Source organism: Dendrobium catenatum, unplaced genomic scaffold (assembly GCF_001605985.2).
Source record: "Dendrobium catenatum unplaced genomic scaffold, ASM160598v2 fragScaff_scaffold_594, whole genome shotgun sequence".
Taxonomy (NCBI): domain Eukaryota; kingdom Viridiplantae; phylum Streptophyta; class Magnoliopsida; order Asparagales; family Orchidaceae; genus Dendrobium; species Dendrobium catenatum.
The window spans coordinates 137,147-158,413 of NW_021319056.1; the positions used below are offsets into that span (position 1 = coordinate 137,147).

At 32.2% G+C, this 21,267-nt stretch overlaps 1 protein-coding gene across 1 annotated transcript in view; it reads right to left on the bottom strand.

Annotated features, from left to right (window-relative positions):
• Window positions 1-827: 827 nt before the first annotated feature.
• The window catches only part of LOC110115963, an 83,122-nt gene continuing 62,682 nt past the window's right edge, over window positions 828-21,267 (bottom strand). The window contains exon 8 of the mRNA XM_028694900.1: window positions 828-926. Within this exon, the coding sequence (XP_028550733.1) occupies window positions 906-926 (21 nt within the window). The 3' untranslated portion in view covers window positions 828-905. The remainder of the gene's footprint in view (window positions 927-21,267) is intronic.

Consider the following 21,267-nt stretch of genomic DNA (forward strand, 5'->3'; position numbering starts at 1 on the left):
TACTATGAGATATGTATTGGAGTTGCCTTCTCCATTTTGTTCCATGTTTAATTTTGGTACTTTAATCCATTACAAAGTCAATGCTTTTCTAGATGATTTCTTTCCAATATAAATATGAACATATCATTCCAATCGAAAGTGAGAAAACATTGTTCCAGCTAAGAATGATTTCTTTTTTGAAGAAAAACGTCTCCCAAAACTTTATTATTATTATCCTCATACAATAATCAAGAGAAACAAGAAATAAATCTGCACCTATATTTTGTTCAATACAAAAAGGAGCACAAGAAATGGCATAACACATCTTTCATATTGTATCAAGCCTTGGACATTCAAATCCATTCAAAAGAGAAAAAAAAAAGGAAGCTTTTTTTATCTTGTGGTGATAAACAAATACAATCATGCATTCTCTGTGGTGCTGACTAGCACAATGGTGGGCTTTGTTTGAAGGATCAGAATCTGGTCGAGGGTCTTTTTTTACAGAGATATCTTCAAGTTCTTTGCATCACAAATACTCTTATATATGGAGTTAACTTACTTGTGCATGCCGAACTCATTATTTCAATAAGAAAAAGGTGTCTCTACTTGGAATACGAGCAATTTATGATATTGCAGACATGTTGTAAGAAATTAGTGTTTCCACCATTTAACCTATGTTCAAACTAATCAACACACAACAATTCAATAACATAAACAACTCTTCAAATAAAACAATTCAACTCAAAAAATAACTTAACTCAAATCTCAATTATAACTCTCACAACAACTCTTAAGACTCCCCACGACACAAATTGAAACTCTCTTACAAAACCAAAAAAACAAACAAATCCTCTAAAGTCTCTCCTCTGTGAGCTCATACATGTACCTGTGAGCTCTATCTTATGCAACTGCAAGCCCTGGGTACTTTAACTACTGGGTATGAACACCTGCAAACAAGCAAATGAAAAGTCAGTATATCATAAAAAAATTGAATGATTGTTGATAAATCTAAGCTACTGCAAGTAGAACAGAGTATTGGAAAGCAAGAAAAGCTTAGTACAAAAAAGCTAGTAGAGCAAAAGTGTTAGAAAACATGCAAAGCTGTGGACAACTATAGTAAGAAAAAGACTACAAGCACTGAACAACTAAAATACTAACTCAAAGTCAAAACCCATAAATGTCAAAACTACGAACTAAAACACACTTACAACCCTTTCAAATTCTCTAAATAACAAATCATAAAAAATTGACATCCTCTTAACAAACACAATAAAATTCAAACTAGTGGGCAACCTTATTTATAAGAACTTGGTTGTAAGACCCACTACACGGCAACTTTCGTAGGAAAGTCGTAAGCCCGATCTTAGGGAAAAGTTTTAGGTTAAATTGATCTAACTCCTAACCTCCAATTAAAACTCCCGGCCACTTCTAATAAAAGCCATAAGTTTGACATTTAAGGGAAGTGTTTAGGTGATAATACAAACCTAGACCCCTCACTCAGGCTTCCTGGTCTATAAGGGCTAGGTTGTAAGACCAACTAATTGGGCCACTTAGCTTACGTACATGGCTAGGTCATAAGACCCTTCATTACGCAATTTCTAAGGAAGTCATAAGCCCTTCCCAAATCAAATCACATGGGCAACTTCTAATTAGAGTTGTAAAACCCAAACTAAAAAAATTAACGGACAACTTCTAAGGAAGCCATAAGCCCCGTTCCAAATTAAATCCCCGAGCTACTTTCTACAAAAGTAGTATGTTTCAAACTAAATTTAAATCCCTGGGTTACTTCTAAATAAAGTCATAAATTCCAAACTAAATAAATCCCCGAGTATTCTAATAGATGTAAACCCTAAAACACCTAACAAAATTAAAACCCACATTTAACCACTTCAGTCTACTCGGGATCCCTGAGAGGAAGTAACCCATGGCTGCTAATCAGATTTCTTGGACACTACAATTAATGATTCTTAGTGTTGGTAGACTGGAAACTATGGTATACCCGGGAAGACGGAACCATGAGATCTTGATTGGGTTTACATCCATCTTCCTGCCATTGAGACTAAAATATATCTAAAATTTATTCATCCTTTATCAAGTGTTCTCTCTTACGTGTTAAGAGGGGTAATTAACTATGAGTGCTTGTGCTCATAGGAAGTAAGAACTCCAGATCTATAAATCTTCACACTATCCTCAGGAGAAATCTTGTTAACTTCATTCTGATTTAAGGGAAATGGAGAGGTATTCATGTCATGTTTCTTGAGCCAACATAAATGAATATAGTTCAAGCATAATCGTTATGTATGGATAGATAGGACTTGACACAGTTAAACTTATCAAATAGATATAAGTTCAGGATATGGGCCGGAATATCTGTTTTATACATTTATATAAGTTCTTCAAGGACTACAATGAAAAAAGTCCTTAACAAAACTACAAAACCAGTAATAAACCAATTCCTCTATCGGTAAGTTGGCAGAGTCGAAAAGATCAAACAGATAAAAAGCAATGACCCCTCCCCCCCCCCACCCCCATAAACATCCTGATGATGGCCATATTGAATGTAAATATCAACATGAGAGATTAATTCCAAATATTTTTAAATGACTCCCAAATTTTGGAATAACCATTCAAAATTTAAAATTCCAAAATCCAAAATTATTTAAAATTTAAATAAATTATCAAACACTTAAAGTAAAATCCATCCATCTTCCGTAATAGTTTGTTAGGGTGGATAAATTAAATTTTACTTTAGCTCACACAGAGCTTATGTTTAGTTAAAAATAATTCTAGGATCCATTCTCAAATAATTTTGTGCCACTAAGGATGTGAAATGTATCCTCTAACCGCCGGTTTTGGCGCCAAATGACACCGCAGGATTAACAGATATGACCTAGGATCCTCTGAACAAAGTGGTTTTATCGTTAAATGGAACCACTAAATTATGATTATGGCTAGAGCCAATATATTTCTTAGTGGCATCAAATCCTTTAGGTATGATTCAATATGATATAATCGACAGGGCACAAATCCCTCTGTTACCTAAGGTGCATTTAAATTTGTCCCCTTAGATAAACATTAACTACAAGTCTACAATGTACCCTTAGATGAAACAAACCATGACTGCCGACAAGGATCCTTTTGTCAGGTTGGGTCGACTACCTCCTTTGACTAAGTAGACTAGGGGCCATGATGGCCCGGGATGACATAACCATGGGATCTTGATCGGGTCCGTCATCCATTCCCCCACCATCCACTTTAAGTGCAAGATGGTGAAATTTTTAATTTTAAATATCAACCCTTCAAATCCTAAACCTGTGCTTCTATTATATGCTAGATAATACGTATCTCTACGTATCTGATTGATGACTAGCCTTAATCAAAGTTCTATGTCGTTATCAGGAGGGTAATTAACTATAGACGCTTGCACCTATAGGAAACCAGAACTCATTTCATAAAAGTCCTCACAAAATGAGGGAGAAATCTCTGGGTAGTGTCTCATTTATAAACCCATCCGCCTTCCCAAAATTCCCCCGGAACTTAATCCATTAAAAATAACCCAAAAAAGTAGGCAGGGGAGGCCAGGGAAGAATTTTTGGAGCCCTCAGATTTCTAGCGACTCTGCTGGGATTTGATTTCTCTTTCTTGAAAATTTGAATAGGTTATTAGACCTAATAAATTTGTCCCAATCAAGAGGGAGGGTAAATTGGTAATTTAAAAATCTATTGGTAATTTAGAAAATTGATTTAGATCTTTTGTATAACAATTAAAATTTTTTAATGATTATTTTCAACCATAAAAAATAAATGTGCAGAAAATAAAAAGTAGTAAAACGTAAAGACAAAGGAAAACCAAATTTTATAGTGGTTCGGTCCACCTAGACCTGTATCCACTCCCTGAAGACATCTTCTTTAGGTATTGCACTATACCAAAGTGACACTCCTTTTGCTCTCACAGCAAGGCAGAGAAGCCTTTATGATAACCTGTATTCCACCAAAGTGTAATGCAGTAGAGTACTGCTGTCCTTTCTCACCCTCATGGAGATGATAGAGTACCAATATCCTTTTTCACCCTTCTGGTGACAGTAGAGTACTGACATCCTTTCTCACCCTCCTAGTGACGGCAGAATATCGACGACTTTCTCACCTTCTTGGTGATGACAGAGTATCAGATATTCTCCAAATATCTTATCTCAAGAGTCTTTAAAGAAGTATGACAGAGATTTGAAGATCATACAAAGAGATCCTGACCTTTTGGCCACCTTGTGAACCCTTCATAATTTCCACTTGCAAGGTCTCTTAACCCACTCTCCCAAACACACTCCCAAAACACTCTCTATCAGTCCTAAGAGAAAAATTTGCAAAAGATTTGTGACAATCAGTTTTTAGTATTCTTATATATGAAGGACATGACAAACTGTCCAAAAAAACTAAAAATTTCAAGTAAAACGCAAATGGATCGTGCAGTATAATCGTACTTCATATGTACGAACAATTCAAAAAATCCATGTATGATATTGTACGAATTTATATCGTACTTTGGAAGTCGTATGTACAAATTGACATCATACTATACAAACAGTTCAAAACTGAACAGGTTCATCTAATATGATTGTGTACTAACTCATTTAATACTATGGTTGTTATCTGTACGAACACTACATCGTATAGTACAAACTTGTTAAATCAAATCATGCTTCATATGGTATGAAAATGGACGATCCCATTTCATACTCTAAACATCATCTATATGAAATTAATTTCGTACAATGTGATCAGTTCAAAAAATTTACCTGTTTATTTGGGACGAACTATTACATATCCATTTTGTACTTTGGTCGTTGTCTGTACAAATCCAACTTCAAACATTATGAACATCACAAAGAAAATTTCTAATGCATGATTTGATTAACTCCATTCTAAAGGAACTTTCATGTCAAATCGTTTAATACAATTCAAAAATCGTATAATAAAATTAGTTTTTTTTTTAAGTTTTGACTCACTCCCCTAGTGTGTGTGTGTACAGTTACCCAATTACAATCACACTCTCTCATACTAAACAAAATAGAAAAATTATAGACTTTAATTACAATAAACCCTTATCTAATCTGTCTTACAGTCTTCGACAATATGGAGTATGATTTTCCTAAAATTTTATAATACAAATAACATAAACAAAATACATCCAATATATGTTAGGAGAAATAGTAATCAACACAATAATATTTTAGTATCGTAAAAAACTCACATGATATAAAAATATAATTTTGAAATCTAAGATGCAACAATCTCTCCCTTTTTTATGATAAAAAAATAATTATTGTTTGAGTAAACACTTAAGGTAATTTTTCTCCTAAGATCTCCCTTCACTGAGTGATCAATTTAAAACAAGGGATTCCAATGAAAATTGAAACCCTAAATTTTTTTTAAAAAAATAAAAATAACACCACAAAAACTTAAACAAAAATAACACACAAAAAACATACACCCAATAAAACAACACACACATGATAAAAATTACACAACAAATAATCTTACACACATACATCAAACACATCAAACAACCAATGCATCAAACAAATAAAACATCACATCAAACAACCAATGCATCAAACAAATAAGACATTAAACAATAATTAATGACTCCACCTTTTGACAACAACAAAAAGGAAGTACCTCTTGAAATGATAAGTTTCTATGAATAAATCAAAATAGTTGATGAAGAAGAAGATTTTAAACTAATTACAAATCACTCTTCGTTCTAGATATAAAATAAAAATAATTATTGCAAATTTGATGAAATAAATATTAATTAGTTTCTAATTTAATAATGAAGATTATTGTCGATTATATAGATTTGTATAAGACATAAAATGATAAAGGAAAGAACATTATGAATTTTTTAATTGGCGACATTGTGTATCATTTGAATTATTTGTGGCACACTTTGTGCATCTTTTAAGTTTGGGCTAATTTTGTGCCTTTTCATTTTGGCGAATATTGTGCATTTTTCAAGTTTGGCACACTTTATGTATCTTTTTTTTTTTCTTTTCATTTTTTCGATCTTTTCATTATCAATTAAACTTAAAACAAGTTCCAATAATTAACTAAAATAAATATATTGAAAAAAAAATAAAATAAAATTAAGACATCTATTTTGCAATAATTATAACTAAGTAATATTTATCTATAAGAACATGAAATTGATTTTATAATCTACATCCACTCATAATTTAATTTAAAATTTTGAGAGATTACATTTTACAATGAAATTAATTTGTAGAGTAAAGTAATTCAAAATTCTATTCTAGAGATCAAATGTAATTGATTTGTCAAGAAAAAAATATAAACATTTCAATAAGAGAAATTGTAATACATGTCAAAATAATATTTCATCATTTCATTCATCATTTGAAACACATAGAAACACATCTTTCCATTTAAAACAATATCATCTTAGAAATGGAAGAACAACAACATGAAGAAACTAACATATGAAATCACTAGAAAATCTCTCAACAACAAATACAAAAGCACAACAGCAAGTACAACACAGAAGTAACAACTAGGATTTGGTGGGGCCTTGATATAGAGGTGGAGGATTGAACACCATAAAGTAATTACTGATTGTAAATGCATTAGGGTTAATCATTATGCCTCGCATCTTGCTAGTTAAGATGAGTCTAAATTTGATCAAAATGTTAATCAAAGTGATATTCCAGTCTGTCCAAGCGTTGGATCATTTCTTGATAGAAATTTTGATCGGGTCTACATGCAGTTACTAGAGTTGGGGCTCCTTCTCCCTCAAAAGCTTCTCTCTCAGAACTTTTATACCGACCAAAAGGTGCACGAAAAGTGGCATTGGAAAAGTAAATGGGAAGTTAACTAGGAGAGTAGGGATGAATCAGGTTATATTTCTTCTCTAAAATGTAGGAAATTAAATGTCATAATGTCACATTTTTCTTCCTCCTATTGTGAGGAAGTCCAATATCAGACAGTTTGTAGATGTAGTCCATGATTAGTTGGCTTTGTCAATAGGAGTTCCGGTCATGATCAAGTATGTGATAGTATATAAAATAGGAGTTAGATTTATATGATCACCAGGTTTTTGAATTTTAGAGGTTCTCAAAACGTGTTGGATGATCCCGATATTCTGGTTAAGGGTATAGACACGAGAAAGATGGCTTATTTATGCAACACCTCTAAGAGTTTGGTTTATTTTTGACCAATCAAAATCCACTCTACAGGTCATGGTGTGTGCTCTAACCTCTTAAGTCCTAAGGTGAAGAAAGTTGCCTAGATCTTCCTTAGTTATTTCAACTCGTTACTTAAAAACAAAAGAGGTCATCCTAATATGATCTTGGTTCATTTTCATATTTATAAGAAAAGTTTGAAAAGTTTCTTTATGATAGACATATATCAAGGTTAGGATAAAAGAAGATTGGGTTGAGGCAAAAAGTTGCATAACAGAGAAGTTTATGTCACTTTGAATAAGAAGTCGAGAGGGGATAATTTTACATGCAATGTAACAAACAAAAGCTTCCTCATTTTCTTTAGAAAGAAAGTTCACATCTCTACAAGAGCGAGAGGATGAGCTCTTAGAAGTGCGAGGGCATTTGCTACTGCTGGCAATTTCTAAAGCTTGGACTCGAGAAGATTTGGGATCGAATGAGAATGTGAAGAAAAAATCATTCACCACCTTTTAATTTAAAGAAAAATGACATATTGTACATATTTTTCATCCCGTATTTCAATAGTATGTAAAATTTTAAAATCATACGGGATGAAAAATATTTTGTACATATGAATAGAAATGATAAAAAAAGAAATGCTTTTCATAAAACACCATTCCCGATGCATCCTTTCGTACATGATTGTTTACCATTTGATCGTACAGACGAACACTTGTTCGTCTGGGATGATCAGAATATTAAAGATCATTTTATGACGTTTATGTTTGTCCACATGAGAAACTGACAACATGATCATATAGACGAAATGCAATTTCGTACGTATTATTTGTTACCAATAATTGATTTTTTGGAAAACCGTCCCCAATTGTACAGACAAAAAACCAAATATCATAGAGACGATGACAACATCATACAATACGATATGCAATGAAAAAAACTCAATTTTGTGTGCCCAACTAAAAAAAATATCATATATTATAAGAAACTAAAAAAACTAAAAAAAATATCATATATAAGCTACATAATTTATACATTACAAAAAAAATTTGTACAGTACAAAGAACATAATTAAAACAAGGCATGATAAATAAAAACCTTTACAAAAATCAATCACCTGAGATCCGATGACTTGCAAAAAATGGAAAACAAGACCAACAATACAATACAAATGAAAGAGAAATAGTCACAACTAATTAAACAAATAAAAATAAATAAACAACCAAACTTTTACAAACAAACAAAGAAAACAAACAAACTAACAATACATAACAAATCCAATTTGCAAAATTTCATTTTTAAGCTTTAAGATCAATCACACCTAATTTAGTTCTTAAAGTGCTAAATGTGTCAAAATCAGTGGTTTTGTGAAAATGGATGCAAGTTAATTCTTTGTAATAACATGATGTAATTCAATTTCTCCCTTAGCTACATGATCTATAATGTAGTGATGCCTTATATCTATATGCTTGGTTCTAGAATGTTGAATAGAATTTTTTTGAAATGCATATGACACTTATATTATCACAGAAAATTTGAATAGTGCCACTTAAAAATTTTAAATCAATCAGTTATTATTTTAACTATAGAACTTGTACCACACAACAACATAAGGCAATGTATTATGCTTCAGCGGTAGAAAGAGATACTAATTTTTTTTCTGCTTGACCAAGAAACTAAAGAGTTTACTATAAATTGATAAGTTCCAGAAGTACATTTTCGATCAACTCTACATCCAGCAAAATTTGAATCAGAATATCCAATAATTTTAAAAGAAGAGCAGTGTTTAGGATACCAAATTCCTATGTTTTGAGTTCCCAAAAGATATCTCAGAATTCTCTTAATAGTAGTTAGATGTTATTCCTTTGGATCATCTTGAAATCTAGCACACAAATAAATACTAAACATGATATATGGTCTGCTAGCAGTCAAATAAAGTAACGATTTAATTATTCCTCTAAATTTCTTTTGCTCAATAGATTTTTCCTTATGATCCTTATCTAACTGCATTGAAGATTTCATTGGTATAACATTATCCATTTCAGATTTTTTTGAGGATGTCCTTAATATACTTCGATTGACTTAGAAATATTTCTTCCTCATTTTACTTTATGCTAAAACCAATAAAATAATTCAAGTCTCTCATCAAACTTATTTCAAATTTATTATTCATTATTTTTAAAAATTATCACAAAGTCTTTTATTGGTGGATCCAAATAAGATATAATCAATATTTATTTGAATAATGAGTATGTCATCTCCTATCCTTTTTAAGAAGAGAGTGGTGTCCAAACTTTCTTTAACAAATAATATTTCTAATAGAAAAGTGCTTAACCTCGTATATCAAGCTCTAGGTAATTATTTTAGTCCACACAATATCTTTTTCAATTTAAACACATGATTTGAAAATTTTGAATTTTTAAAACCTGGAGGTTTCTCAACATAAACATCCGGTTGTAGCACCCCATTAATAAAGTCACTCTTAACATTTATTTGAAATAATTTAAAATCTTTAAAATAGGCAAAGGCTAGTAAAACTCTTATCACTTCAAGTCTGGCTACAGGGGAAAAATTTCTTCAAAATTAATTCCTTCTATTTTATTATACCCCTTGGCCACTAATCTTGTATTATTTCTAATCACAACACCTAAATCATTTATTTTATTTTTAAACATCCACTTAGTTCTAACAATACTTTGATCCTCAGGCCTATCAGTCAATTTTGAAATATCATTTCTAATAAATTGATTCAATTCTTCTTGCATTGCCAAAATTCAAAATTTGTCTGAAAATACTTGATTTATATTAGTGGATTCAATCATCGATATAAAAATAGAATGGTTCACTTCTTTGTTAAATCCATATCTAATTTTATCTCCCTCACTAGGTTCACCTAAAATCAATTCTTTAGAGTGACTCTAAAATTTTTTTCATTATCTTGGTAAAGGGTTTTTTATTCCAATATTCTCTTACAAATTTATCTTTTCAATTCTATGAGAGATATCATCAATATTATCTTCTTTCAACCTTGACTCTTCCAAAATATTAGATTCATAAAAAATTATATATGTGGTCTCCTCAACTACTAAAGTTCTCTTATTAAAAATTCTATAGGATTTGCCAACACTGAAATATCCTAGAAAAATACCTTAATTAGATTTATGATCAAACTTTCCTAAAGGAGTTTTGCTATTATTATGAATGAACACCTTGCATCCAAAAATATACAAATATAAAAGATTAGGTTTTTTACTCTTAAGAAGTTCATAAGATGTCTTGTTCAACTTGGATCTAATTTTTATCCTATTCAGAACATAACAAGTCGCATTAATCGCTTTAGCCCAAAAATATTTCAGGAGTATTCTACCAACATGGCTTTAGCGGCTTCTATCAAAGTTCTATTCTTTCTTTTGACTACCCCATTCTGCTGAGGGATTCTAGGTGCTAAAAAAATATGATATATTCCTTTCTCTATAAAAAAATCTTCAAATTTCTCATTTTTAAACTCTCCTTCATGGTCACTTTGAATTGACAAAATTTTGAACTCTAGTTTCCTTTGAATCCAACTAGAGAAATTTCTAAATTCATCAAATGATTCACTCTTATGAAATAAGAATTTAACCCAAGTAAATCTAAAAAAATCTTCAATGATTATAAACCCAAAATTTTTGCCTCCTAGACTTATAGTGCTAACTGGTCTAAATAAGTCCATTAGTAGGACTTAAAACAGTTTGCTAGTTCTAAGATAGTTAATTGAGTGAAAGGAGGACTTCACCTATTTTTCTAATTGACATACATCATATAGGTGATTTTTAGTGAAGTATTCTTTAGATATCCCTCTAATCAATTCTTTCTAGGTAATCTTCCTAAGATTTTTCATGCTTGCATGATAAAGTCTTATGTGTCATAACCATGTTTCATCAGTAATTATTTTTGGACAAAAATATTAGAAGATTTAACAAAATTCAAATCAAGCATGTACACGTTATTTATCCTCTTTCAATATAATGCATCAATTCCATTTTGTCTTATAATACAATTTATGGAAAAAAAATTATACCATAACTTTTATCATAAAGCTGATTAATAATCAATAAGATATATTTTAAGCCTTCAACTAATAATATATTTTTAATGAAAAAATTATTCTTATTGCCAATCAAACATGTACCTACCACTTTCCTAATGGTATTATCCAGTGTTACCTTGCCTCCATTCCCGGCTTCCAACGATATGAATTATATTGAATCTCTAGTCATATGCTTCAAACATTCACTATCCAGTTATCAAATGCTCTCACAAGGCCTTGAATAAGAGCGTTTCTACAAAATGATCAAATGCTAGACTTGGGAATCCAAAAAGTTTGGGTTCACCTCTTAGTAATAATAATATAGATGCATGTTTGATATGTTGTATTTATGCATATTAAGTCTCCACACTAGATGAGTTTTACTATGAATTGTACAAGTATGTGAGATATGACCAATCATTCCACAAGAAAAATATTGAACTATAAAAAAATAATTTATCAATCTATGTGAGTTATACTTTCTTTTCCTAGGTTTTAAAATTTTATGCTTTTGATCAGGATTAGAAAATTGTTTAAGTGTTGGGGGTATCCTATTTTTCTTAAGAGCTTTCAGTTTCTCTTTAAGATATGAGTTAATACTTTCTAAATCAGCATTGTCAACTCTTAACTCATATTCTCTTTGATTTGTTTTATCTATATAGACCTTACATTCATTTTCAAAATCAGTATAAGATGTCTTCAATAATTCATATTTTTATTCAAATCATCAAATTCATCCAGTAACTTCATGTGGCTGATATCAATCAATGTGATCGTTACTAAGGATTTTATGCTCTTTTTTTAAATTTGAATACTGTATATTAATTTTAGCATGCAATTTTTTAAGTTTCCTATACGCAGTATGAATTTTCTAAGAAAATTCAAATAACGCATCGTAAGATAAATCACATACCTTATCTTGATCAGACTGATCAAGCTTGTCTGCCATTAAACACAAGTTTGTGACTTTCTCTTCTGCTTATATTTTTGAAGAATTTAAAGTTAAGTCCGCCGAGAATGCTCTTTGCAATCTCTTCTTGTCCTTCCTAACATTGGTTTTCTCCTCAACCTTCTCCTTGTTAGAAATAGCTTTGAGATTTGGGCAATCAAATTTAACATGTCGTAGCTTCATGCATTCATAATAAATCACATCATTTAAAATTTTTCTATTTTGTGGAACTTACCTTTGTTCCACTGTTGACATCTTCGTTGCTTCCTCCTAAGAAAACTTCTGATTTGCCTCATCAATAAGACAACATCCTCTTCATCCTCAGGCTGAGATTGATCACTTTTCGAGTCATCCACTTTAAACAAAATATTTTTCTCCTTCCACATTTCACATGCATCAATCTGTCTTTGTGTCACTTCTTACTCGTAAGCAATTAATGACCCAAGTAGATTGTAAATAAAATAAACATTCAAGTCTTTTAACTCAGTTATAGAGTTATCTTTGCATCATAAGCAGTAGACAAATAATGAAAAATTTTATTAACTTTCTCAAAATTCATTAGTTCCCTACCTAAAGCATGCAAGGAAGTGACTATATGTGTAAAATGAGTATACATGCTAGTGATTGATTCATTTGATTTCATGCAAAAAAATTCATAATTATGTAACATAATGTTCAATCTGGATTGTTTCACTTAATTAGTTACTTCATACGTAATACAAAGTCTATCTCAAATTTCTTTTCCAGTTTATAGGTTGAAACACGCATATAATATTCAGATTTTATGGCACAAAAGAAACTGTTCAAATATTTTGCGTAAATGAGTTAAGTCTTTTTCTTCTACTATCTAATATAAACAGTATTCCAGTCCTAATGCCATCAACAAATTTAGTGGGTCTAGTGTAACCTTCATGTACTACAATCCACATGTGATAGTCAAGCGATTGAAAAATGTAAACATACGAACTTTCTAAAAGTCAAAAGGAATGTTATCAAACAATGGTGATTTAGTGATCAAATATATTTCAAGTGTGTTATGATTTTCAAAAGTAGACATTATCATTTTCAAAAAGTTGTAAAAACCTTAATTTTTGAAAGTAAGCTCTAATACAACTTGAAAGTTTGAATAGGTTATTAAATCTAATATATTTATCCCAAGGCTAACCAAGAGGGGGTTTGAATTGATAATTTAAAAAATCTCTTGATAATTTAGAAAATTGATTTAGATCTTTTGCACAATAATTAAAATTTTCTCAAATATATTTTTCAACAAAAAAAATAAATGTGTAGAAAATAAAAAATAGTAAAACATAAAGATAAAGGAACACCAAATTTTAAAGTGGTTCGATCCAACTAGACCTACATCCACTCCCTGAATACACCTTTTTCAGGTATTGCACTATACCAAAGTGACTCTCCTTTTGCTCCACAGCAAGGCAGAGAAGCCTTTATAATAACCTCTTTTCCACCAAATCCTTGTGCGAAGAGTACCAACGTCCTTTCTCACCCTCATGGTGATGGTAGAGTACCAACATCCTTTCTCACCCTCCAAATGATGGTAGAGTACCGACGTCCTTTCTCACCCTTATGGTGATGGTAGAGTATCGGTGTCCTTTCTCAACCTCCTAGTGATGGCATAGTACTGGATCTTCTCAAAAGATCTTCTCTTAAGAGTCTTCAAAGAAGTAGGGCATATATTTGAAGAACATACAAAGAGATCTTCATCTTTGAATAACTTTGTGAACCCTTCACAATTTTCACTTGGAAGATCTTTCAACCCTCTCTCCCAAACACTCTCCCAAAATACCCTCTCTATCACACCCAAGAGAAAAATTAACATAAGATTTGTGATAGTCATTTTTTATGGCTCTTATATATGAAGGACAAGACAAATCATCTAGAAAATTGAAAATTTCAAGTCAAACGTACTTGGATCATACAGTATGATTGTACTTCGTATGTATGAATAGTATAAAAAATCCATGTACGATCATGTACGTACTGATCTTGTACTATAGCAATCATGTATATGAGCTTATATTGTAATGTATGAAAAGTTCGAAATTGAACAGGTTCGTTCGCTATGATTATGTACGAACTCATTTCGTATTCTGGTCGTCGTCTGTACGAACACTACATTGCATATTATGAACTTGTTAAATCTAATCATGCTTCGTATGGTATGAAAATGGATGATCCCATTTCGTACTCTAGACATCATCTGCACAAAATTAATTTTGTATAGTACGATCAGTTTAGAAAATTTACTTGTTCGTTTGGGATGAATTGGTACATATCCATTTCGTACTCTTGAATCATCTGTATGAATCCAACTTCGTGCAGTACGAACAACACAAAGAAAATTTTCAAGGCATGTTTCGATTAACGCTGTTCTGGAGGAACTTTCATGTCAAATCATCCAGTACAATTCAAGAATTACATAGTATAATTAGTTTTTTTTTTAAAGTTTTGACTCACTCCTCCAGTGTGTGTGTACATGATTACCCAATTACAATCACACTCTCTCAAATTAAAAAAAAAAGTATTGACATCAATTACAAGAAATTCTAATCTAATCTATCTTGAAGTCTTCGACAATTTGAAGTATGATTTTCCTGAAACCTTAGTACACAAACAACATAGACAAAAAATATCAAATATATATTAGGAGAAATAGTAATCATCACAATAATATTTTGGTATCATCAAAAACTCACATGATATAAAAATTAAAATGTAAAATCTAAAATGCAACATTTTCATCTTTGGTTAGTCATCTAAGCGCTTTTATAGTAGCAAAAAAATGATAATTATAATACTAGGCTTTATACAATGAATATCATGATGTGACTCTTGGTCTCTTTGTCCAAAAAGGTATCACTAAAAGGTCCCGATAGAGGGAAAATCAACCATCTATTATAATGGTAGAGTAAAGAAAGAATTAAGATATGTACAATGAACATCTAGACATGACAATTAGTTTTTATATCCAAAAAGTCATCACTGAAAGGTCCCGATTTAATGAAAAACAACCATCTATTATGATGGTAGAGTAAATAAAGAATCAAGATATATACGATGAGCATCGAAGCATGACACTTGAATGTAAATATAAGAATCATCACCGAAAGGTTCTGACATATGGGAAAATAAATATGGAGACCAACATATCTATAAGAAAACTATATGCAATAGAATGGTGTGACATCTAGTATGTACCCCTAGAGATTCACCATTAAAAACAAATTCATCGAAAAGTGAGTCCCAAAGAGGACCCCTACAAATAATGCTCTCGATGGTTGACACCTTGGAGAATCCTTCAAAAAATCCTATCGCTTTTCAACTATATCCTCAAAGACTAAGGAGGATCATCATACAAACTTCATTAGTTCCATTCTACCAGAAGATCAATTTGAAGAAATAAAAGAACTCTTTTGTAAATTTAGGGATTGCTTTGCCTGGACATGTGTTGAGATGCCCGACTTATCCCCTGATGTGATGTTTCACATATTAGCCATCAAGCATGATGTGGTGCCTATTAAAAAAAGCTCCAAGGAGAATGAGATTGGAGATCGAAGAACATGTGATTGCAGAAATGAAGATGCTTATAGATGTGCTGACTGTATTGCCAATAGCGTCCTGGTGAAGAAGAAGAATGGTATGATTCATGTTTGTATTGACTTCTGGGATCTCAACATGGTGTGTCCAAAAGATGATTTTCCACTCCCAGTGTCAGAACTTCTTGTATATAACATGTCTAACTACGAAATATTCGCTTTTATGGATGGATCATCAGGCTATAATCAGATCAAAGTGGCGCCTGAAGATAAGAAGTACATATCATTCAGAATGCCCATCAACATATTTTGCTACACAGTCATACCCTTCGGCCTAAAGAACATTGACGTCACATACCAACGGGCAGTAACACGTATCTTTGATGATTTAATACATCAGAAGGTCGAGTGTTATATAGACGACTTGGTCGTTAAGAGCATAAATCATAAGGATCGCTTAAATGACCCGAGGATCATATTTTATAGGATCAAAATGTTTGATCTAAAGATAAACCCTCTTAAATGCACCTTCAGTGTCTCTTCTAACAAATTTCTGGGGTGCGTCATTCAACACCGAGGGATAACTGTCTTTCATTCGATGATTCATATAAAATCTGTCGAGTAGGTTCTAGCCATTCTCTAAATTGATGAAGAAATATATTCTCTTTAAGTGGGATGAAGAGTTCCATGAAGCATTCAATAGTATCAAAAGATACTTGTTAAATCTGCCCATTCTCACAACGCTAATTCCAGGGAAGCCTCTTATATTATATCAGCTGGAGGCTGAGTATGGAAGAATTACAATATTCTCTGATTGAGAAATATTATCTGACTTGACTTTCATAGTCCATAAGCTATGTCACTATATGCTATCAAACAAAATTATGTTGAAATCAAAGATCGATCTACTAAAGTTCTTGATGACAAGACCAGCATTAACAAATTGTTTAGCTTGTGGGACAATGATACTACTACAGTTTGATATCACGTACATGCCAAAGAAGGAGGTCGAGAGATAAGCCTTGATAGATTTTTCCACCTTATATCCTATCCATACGGATTCACCGTTGAATGATGATTTGATTGAAGAAAAAATCATGCAGGTCAAGAAAAAAGAAAAACTATAATTCTGGGAGATGTATTTCAACAGGGCATCATCGATTAAGTCTTCTCGACCTTCAAATCTTGTAAAAGCTCAAGCCGGTATCTGTCTCATTTTTTTAGTGGCTGAGGGAGGCATAATGAAATTTTTGTTTAGTTTAACTAAACCTCAGACCAACAATGAAGCTGAGTGTTGGCTTAAGAAAAATTGCACGAGTGCGCGAATCCCGCTTTGCAGCTGTAGGATTTCACTTCCCTTAAGTCAGATTGTAGTTAACCAGATTTTCCCTGAGGGTAGTGTCAGGGTTTATTTAGATCTGGGGTTCTTACTTCCTATGAGCGCAAGCACTCATAGTTAATTACCCCTCTTAACAAGTAAGAGAGAACTCTCGATTAAGGATGAGTAAATTTTAGATATTTTTTAGTCTCAATTATGGGAGAAATGGAGGTAAACCCGATCAAGATCCCATGGTTCCGTCGTCCCGGGTATACCGTAGGTTTCAGTCTACCAACACTAACAATCATTGATCGTAGTGTCCAGGGAATCTGATTAGCATCCATGGGTTGCCTCCTCTCAGGGATCCCGAATAGACTGAAGTGGTCAGGTGTGGATTTTAGTTTGATTTAATTTGGTTGGGGCTTATGGCTTCCTTAGAAGTTGCCCACTAATTTGTTTAATTTGGGGCTTATGGCTCCAATTGGGAGTTGCCCGTTAATTTATTTAGTTTGGGGCTTACGACTCCACTTAGGAGTTGCCCGGATAGTTTATTTAGTTTGGGGCTTACGTCTCCAATTAGAAGTTGCCCGAAGAATTTTAATTGGATAGGTCTTATGGCTTCCTTAGAAGTTGTCGAACGGTGGGTCTTACGACCTAGCCCGATAAGCTAAGCGGCCCGAGTTGTGGGTCTTACAACATAGTCCTTTAGACTAGGATGCCCAAGAATTTTAATTGTTTGGGTAGGACTTATAGCTTTCCTTAGGAAGTAGCCTAAAAAGCGGGTCTTACAACTTAATCATTTAGACTAAGATGCCCGTAGGTTTAAATTTGATTGTTTGAGGTTTAGGATCATTGCTATTTATTTAGAAAATTTCCTAAAAATGTGGGGCTTACGACTTCAGTAAGAAGTTGCCCAAAAGCGGGTCTTACAATCTAATCCTATAGATTAGGATGCCCGTATGATTTAAATTTAGGTTGGGATTTAGAACTTTTGTAGAAAGTGGCCCAAGTGTTGGGACTTATAGCTTTCGTAGAAAGTGGCCCGTTAGTGGGTCTTACAACATGATTCTTATAAATCAGACTGCCCATTGATTTAAATTTGATTGTTTGGGTGGACAGTAGTTGTTAAAAACTAGACCACCGTAGTTTTCAATTGGTTATTTACTAGTAGTTGTACTTACTAGCTTGGCCAATTGTCGTTGTTGTAACACTATTGTTCCTTTGCTACAGCAGTTTTCCTTTTTGTTTCTGTAGATTACTTTTTTTTTACAACAGTGTACTAGTGGTTAACTGTAACATTTTTTGCTTTAACATTAAATTTAATATTATTTTAAATGTAATGCTAAATGAATTTAATTTATTTATTACAGGAGCTCGTACAGAAGAGACTTTGAAAAGCTCAGAGATTTTGTTGTTCTATTGGAGAGCTTCAATTATTGTTGTAGGGAGCTTTGTATAAAAAATTATAGAGTTTTATTTGAATTATGTTTGATTTCAGATTGGTGTTTAGAGAACTTGTTTGAGTTTAATGTTTGAAGAGGTTTTGAGAGTTTTTGTTTGAGTTGAGAGTTATTGAGTGTTTAAAAGTTTGTTATTTAAGTTGAATTTGAGTTTGTTTTGAGATTTTTTATTGAGAATTATTTTCGTGATTTATAATTTAATATGAAAAGGCTGCAACTAGTGAGCTACAGGACATTGTAGCATGCTTGCTCATGGACAAGAAATCGGACAGTAATTGGAAAGGTAAGAGGCAGTCACGTGAGAGGAAAATTCATTTGAGAATAGCAAAAGGTGCAAATCATATATTTATAATCAGATTTATTGTAATGCAAAATAACTTTGCATTATTAAATATTAACTTTTATACTCAGAGTGCCAAAGTAATTAAAGCAATCAAAATTTTTGAAGTTCTAAAGGAACAGTAGCTTAATTACTTGAGTAATCTTCTGACAGAAAAGCACCAAGTTATTGTTTGCCATTATTTAAAGCTTAGTAAAAAAAGTCTGGTTTATATATATAAATCTATTTATGTAGAAATCTGATTTATATAAAAAAACTTAATATATATGATTTAATTGATTCAATCGGTGGATTTAGATTCTCTTTAAACTTCAAGAAATTTTTAGAGATCTATTTTTTTATATTAAAAAAAAATTCGTTAAAGTCCACAATTTTTTTTTTTAAGAAAATTTCGACAGCCTCCCGGCGTCTCCTCCCCACCGAGGGAGAAATCGGGACGGCATTTGCCGATATTTCTTCCCGCCCGGATCAAAGATCGACGGCGCGAGGTCTTCAAAATTTAAAACCATCATACCTGGATTAAAATCGACGGCGTATGATCTTCAAAAAAAATAAAACCATCATACCCGGATCAAAGATCAACGGCGTATGGTCTTCAAACTTGAAATTCATCTTGCCCAGATTAGAAACTAACTGTGCGAGGCCTTCATTTCCTTTTTATAAATATTTGCTTATTTAGGATTTTATTAAATTAGATAAGAGCCATGTTTAATTATTAAAACAGAAGTTCATATATTTTCTGCTTTAATTATTCAAACATAAGGAAATCAAAGTTGTCAGATTTATCAATTCCATTAAATGAAACCAATTAAAACTTCTTGAATTTTTGATAAATCATTAGATTAGCAGAAACTCAATTCCATCACTCTCTAACTTTTAGAAAAGTTTCAATAAATTCGCGGAGGAATTTCGACAGCCTTCCAGCGTCCCCTCCCCACCGGGGGAAATCGGGACGGCATTTGCCGTAGTTTCTTCTTGCCCGGATCAAAGATCGACGGCGCGAGGTCTTCGATAGTTAAACCATCATACCCGGATCGAAGATCGACGGCGTATGATCTTCAAAATTTATAACCATCATACCCGGATCAAAGATCGACGGCGTATGGTCTTCAATTTAAAAATTCATCTCGCCCAGATCAAAGATCAATGGCACGAGGTCTTCAAATTCAACATACATCTGTCATTTTATAATTGACTAAAAGGATTTTTATATTTTATTGCAAATAAATTTATTTGATTGTAAAAATCAAAATTATAATTAGAGTGGTACAGCAATAACAGATAAAAATTTGATTTTATTCTCTTAAGAAATTAAGAGTAATGCCTTGTCTCTTGCATTAAATGCTAATCATATATAATAGAAATAAGAGTAAACAGATAGGTTTATTGTGAAGCAAAAGGCTTACGGATATCAATATAACAGAAAGTTTAATAGTTTTATTTCATAAAGAAACAGGAGAAAGGCGGAGGTTTCAAGGCAAAAAAAAAAAACAAAATTTAAATTACTTAAATAGGATTTGAGGAAGTTCACGTGAAGAACAACGGAACTTTGCGTACTTCAGTCAAGGTTGTCGGAATAAGTCGGAAGCAAGAGGCCGGAAGTCAGTCCGGCTTGTGGAGGCGAAGACAGTGTTTTAGTGTGCGGAGGCGGAGAGGGATCGCTCGACTTTGGATGCGTGGTAGGTAGTTAGAGAAGGAGAACCAACTTTTTTTTTTTCGTTCATTTCCTTCTCCTTTTATTAATCTCATTGTCGAACATGTGCGTTGTTTTGCGAAGAGACGCGATGACCTCCTTCTTTCTATATTTTCTCAAGTTCAAATTTTTTTTTTTTAAATCTTGATTTTAACAACATCATAAATTCATCGAGGGGAGCCAACAAATGTATTGTTACCATCGGACTTATAAGATATCCAATATTCAAATTGAGTTGTCACTTTTGACTGTAAAACCATCTAGCAGATTTTTTTTTTTTTATAAATGATTTTCAAAAGAAATTCTAAATTCATTATGGACGAAGTGGGGATTTGTATTTAGTCCTGCTATCATTTATTGGGATTTATTTTATTTATTGCTACAGGCTTGATATTTTGCCATGATCTCATTGTACTCTCTTCTTTTTTTTAACTCAATATATTATGTCACTTTTATAGGGAATGTTTTATTTTAATATATGTAATTCCCCAAGTTTCTTGCACCATTTCAGATGTTTAACTATCATAAGACATTTTGAGCAAGGTTTCGATTTAATTTCATCATCATTTTTTTTAATCATATATATTTCAAGCTTCGAAATTTGCTCCAAAAAGATACTAAATCTCATACCTTTTTTTTTTCTTTTCTTCTTTTTTCTTTCCCCCCCCTTTTTTTAGTCAACACTGAGTATGAAGCTCTAATAGAGGGACTTGAGA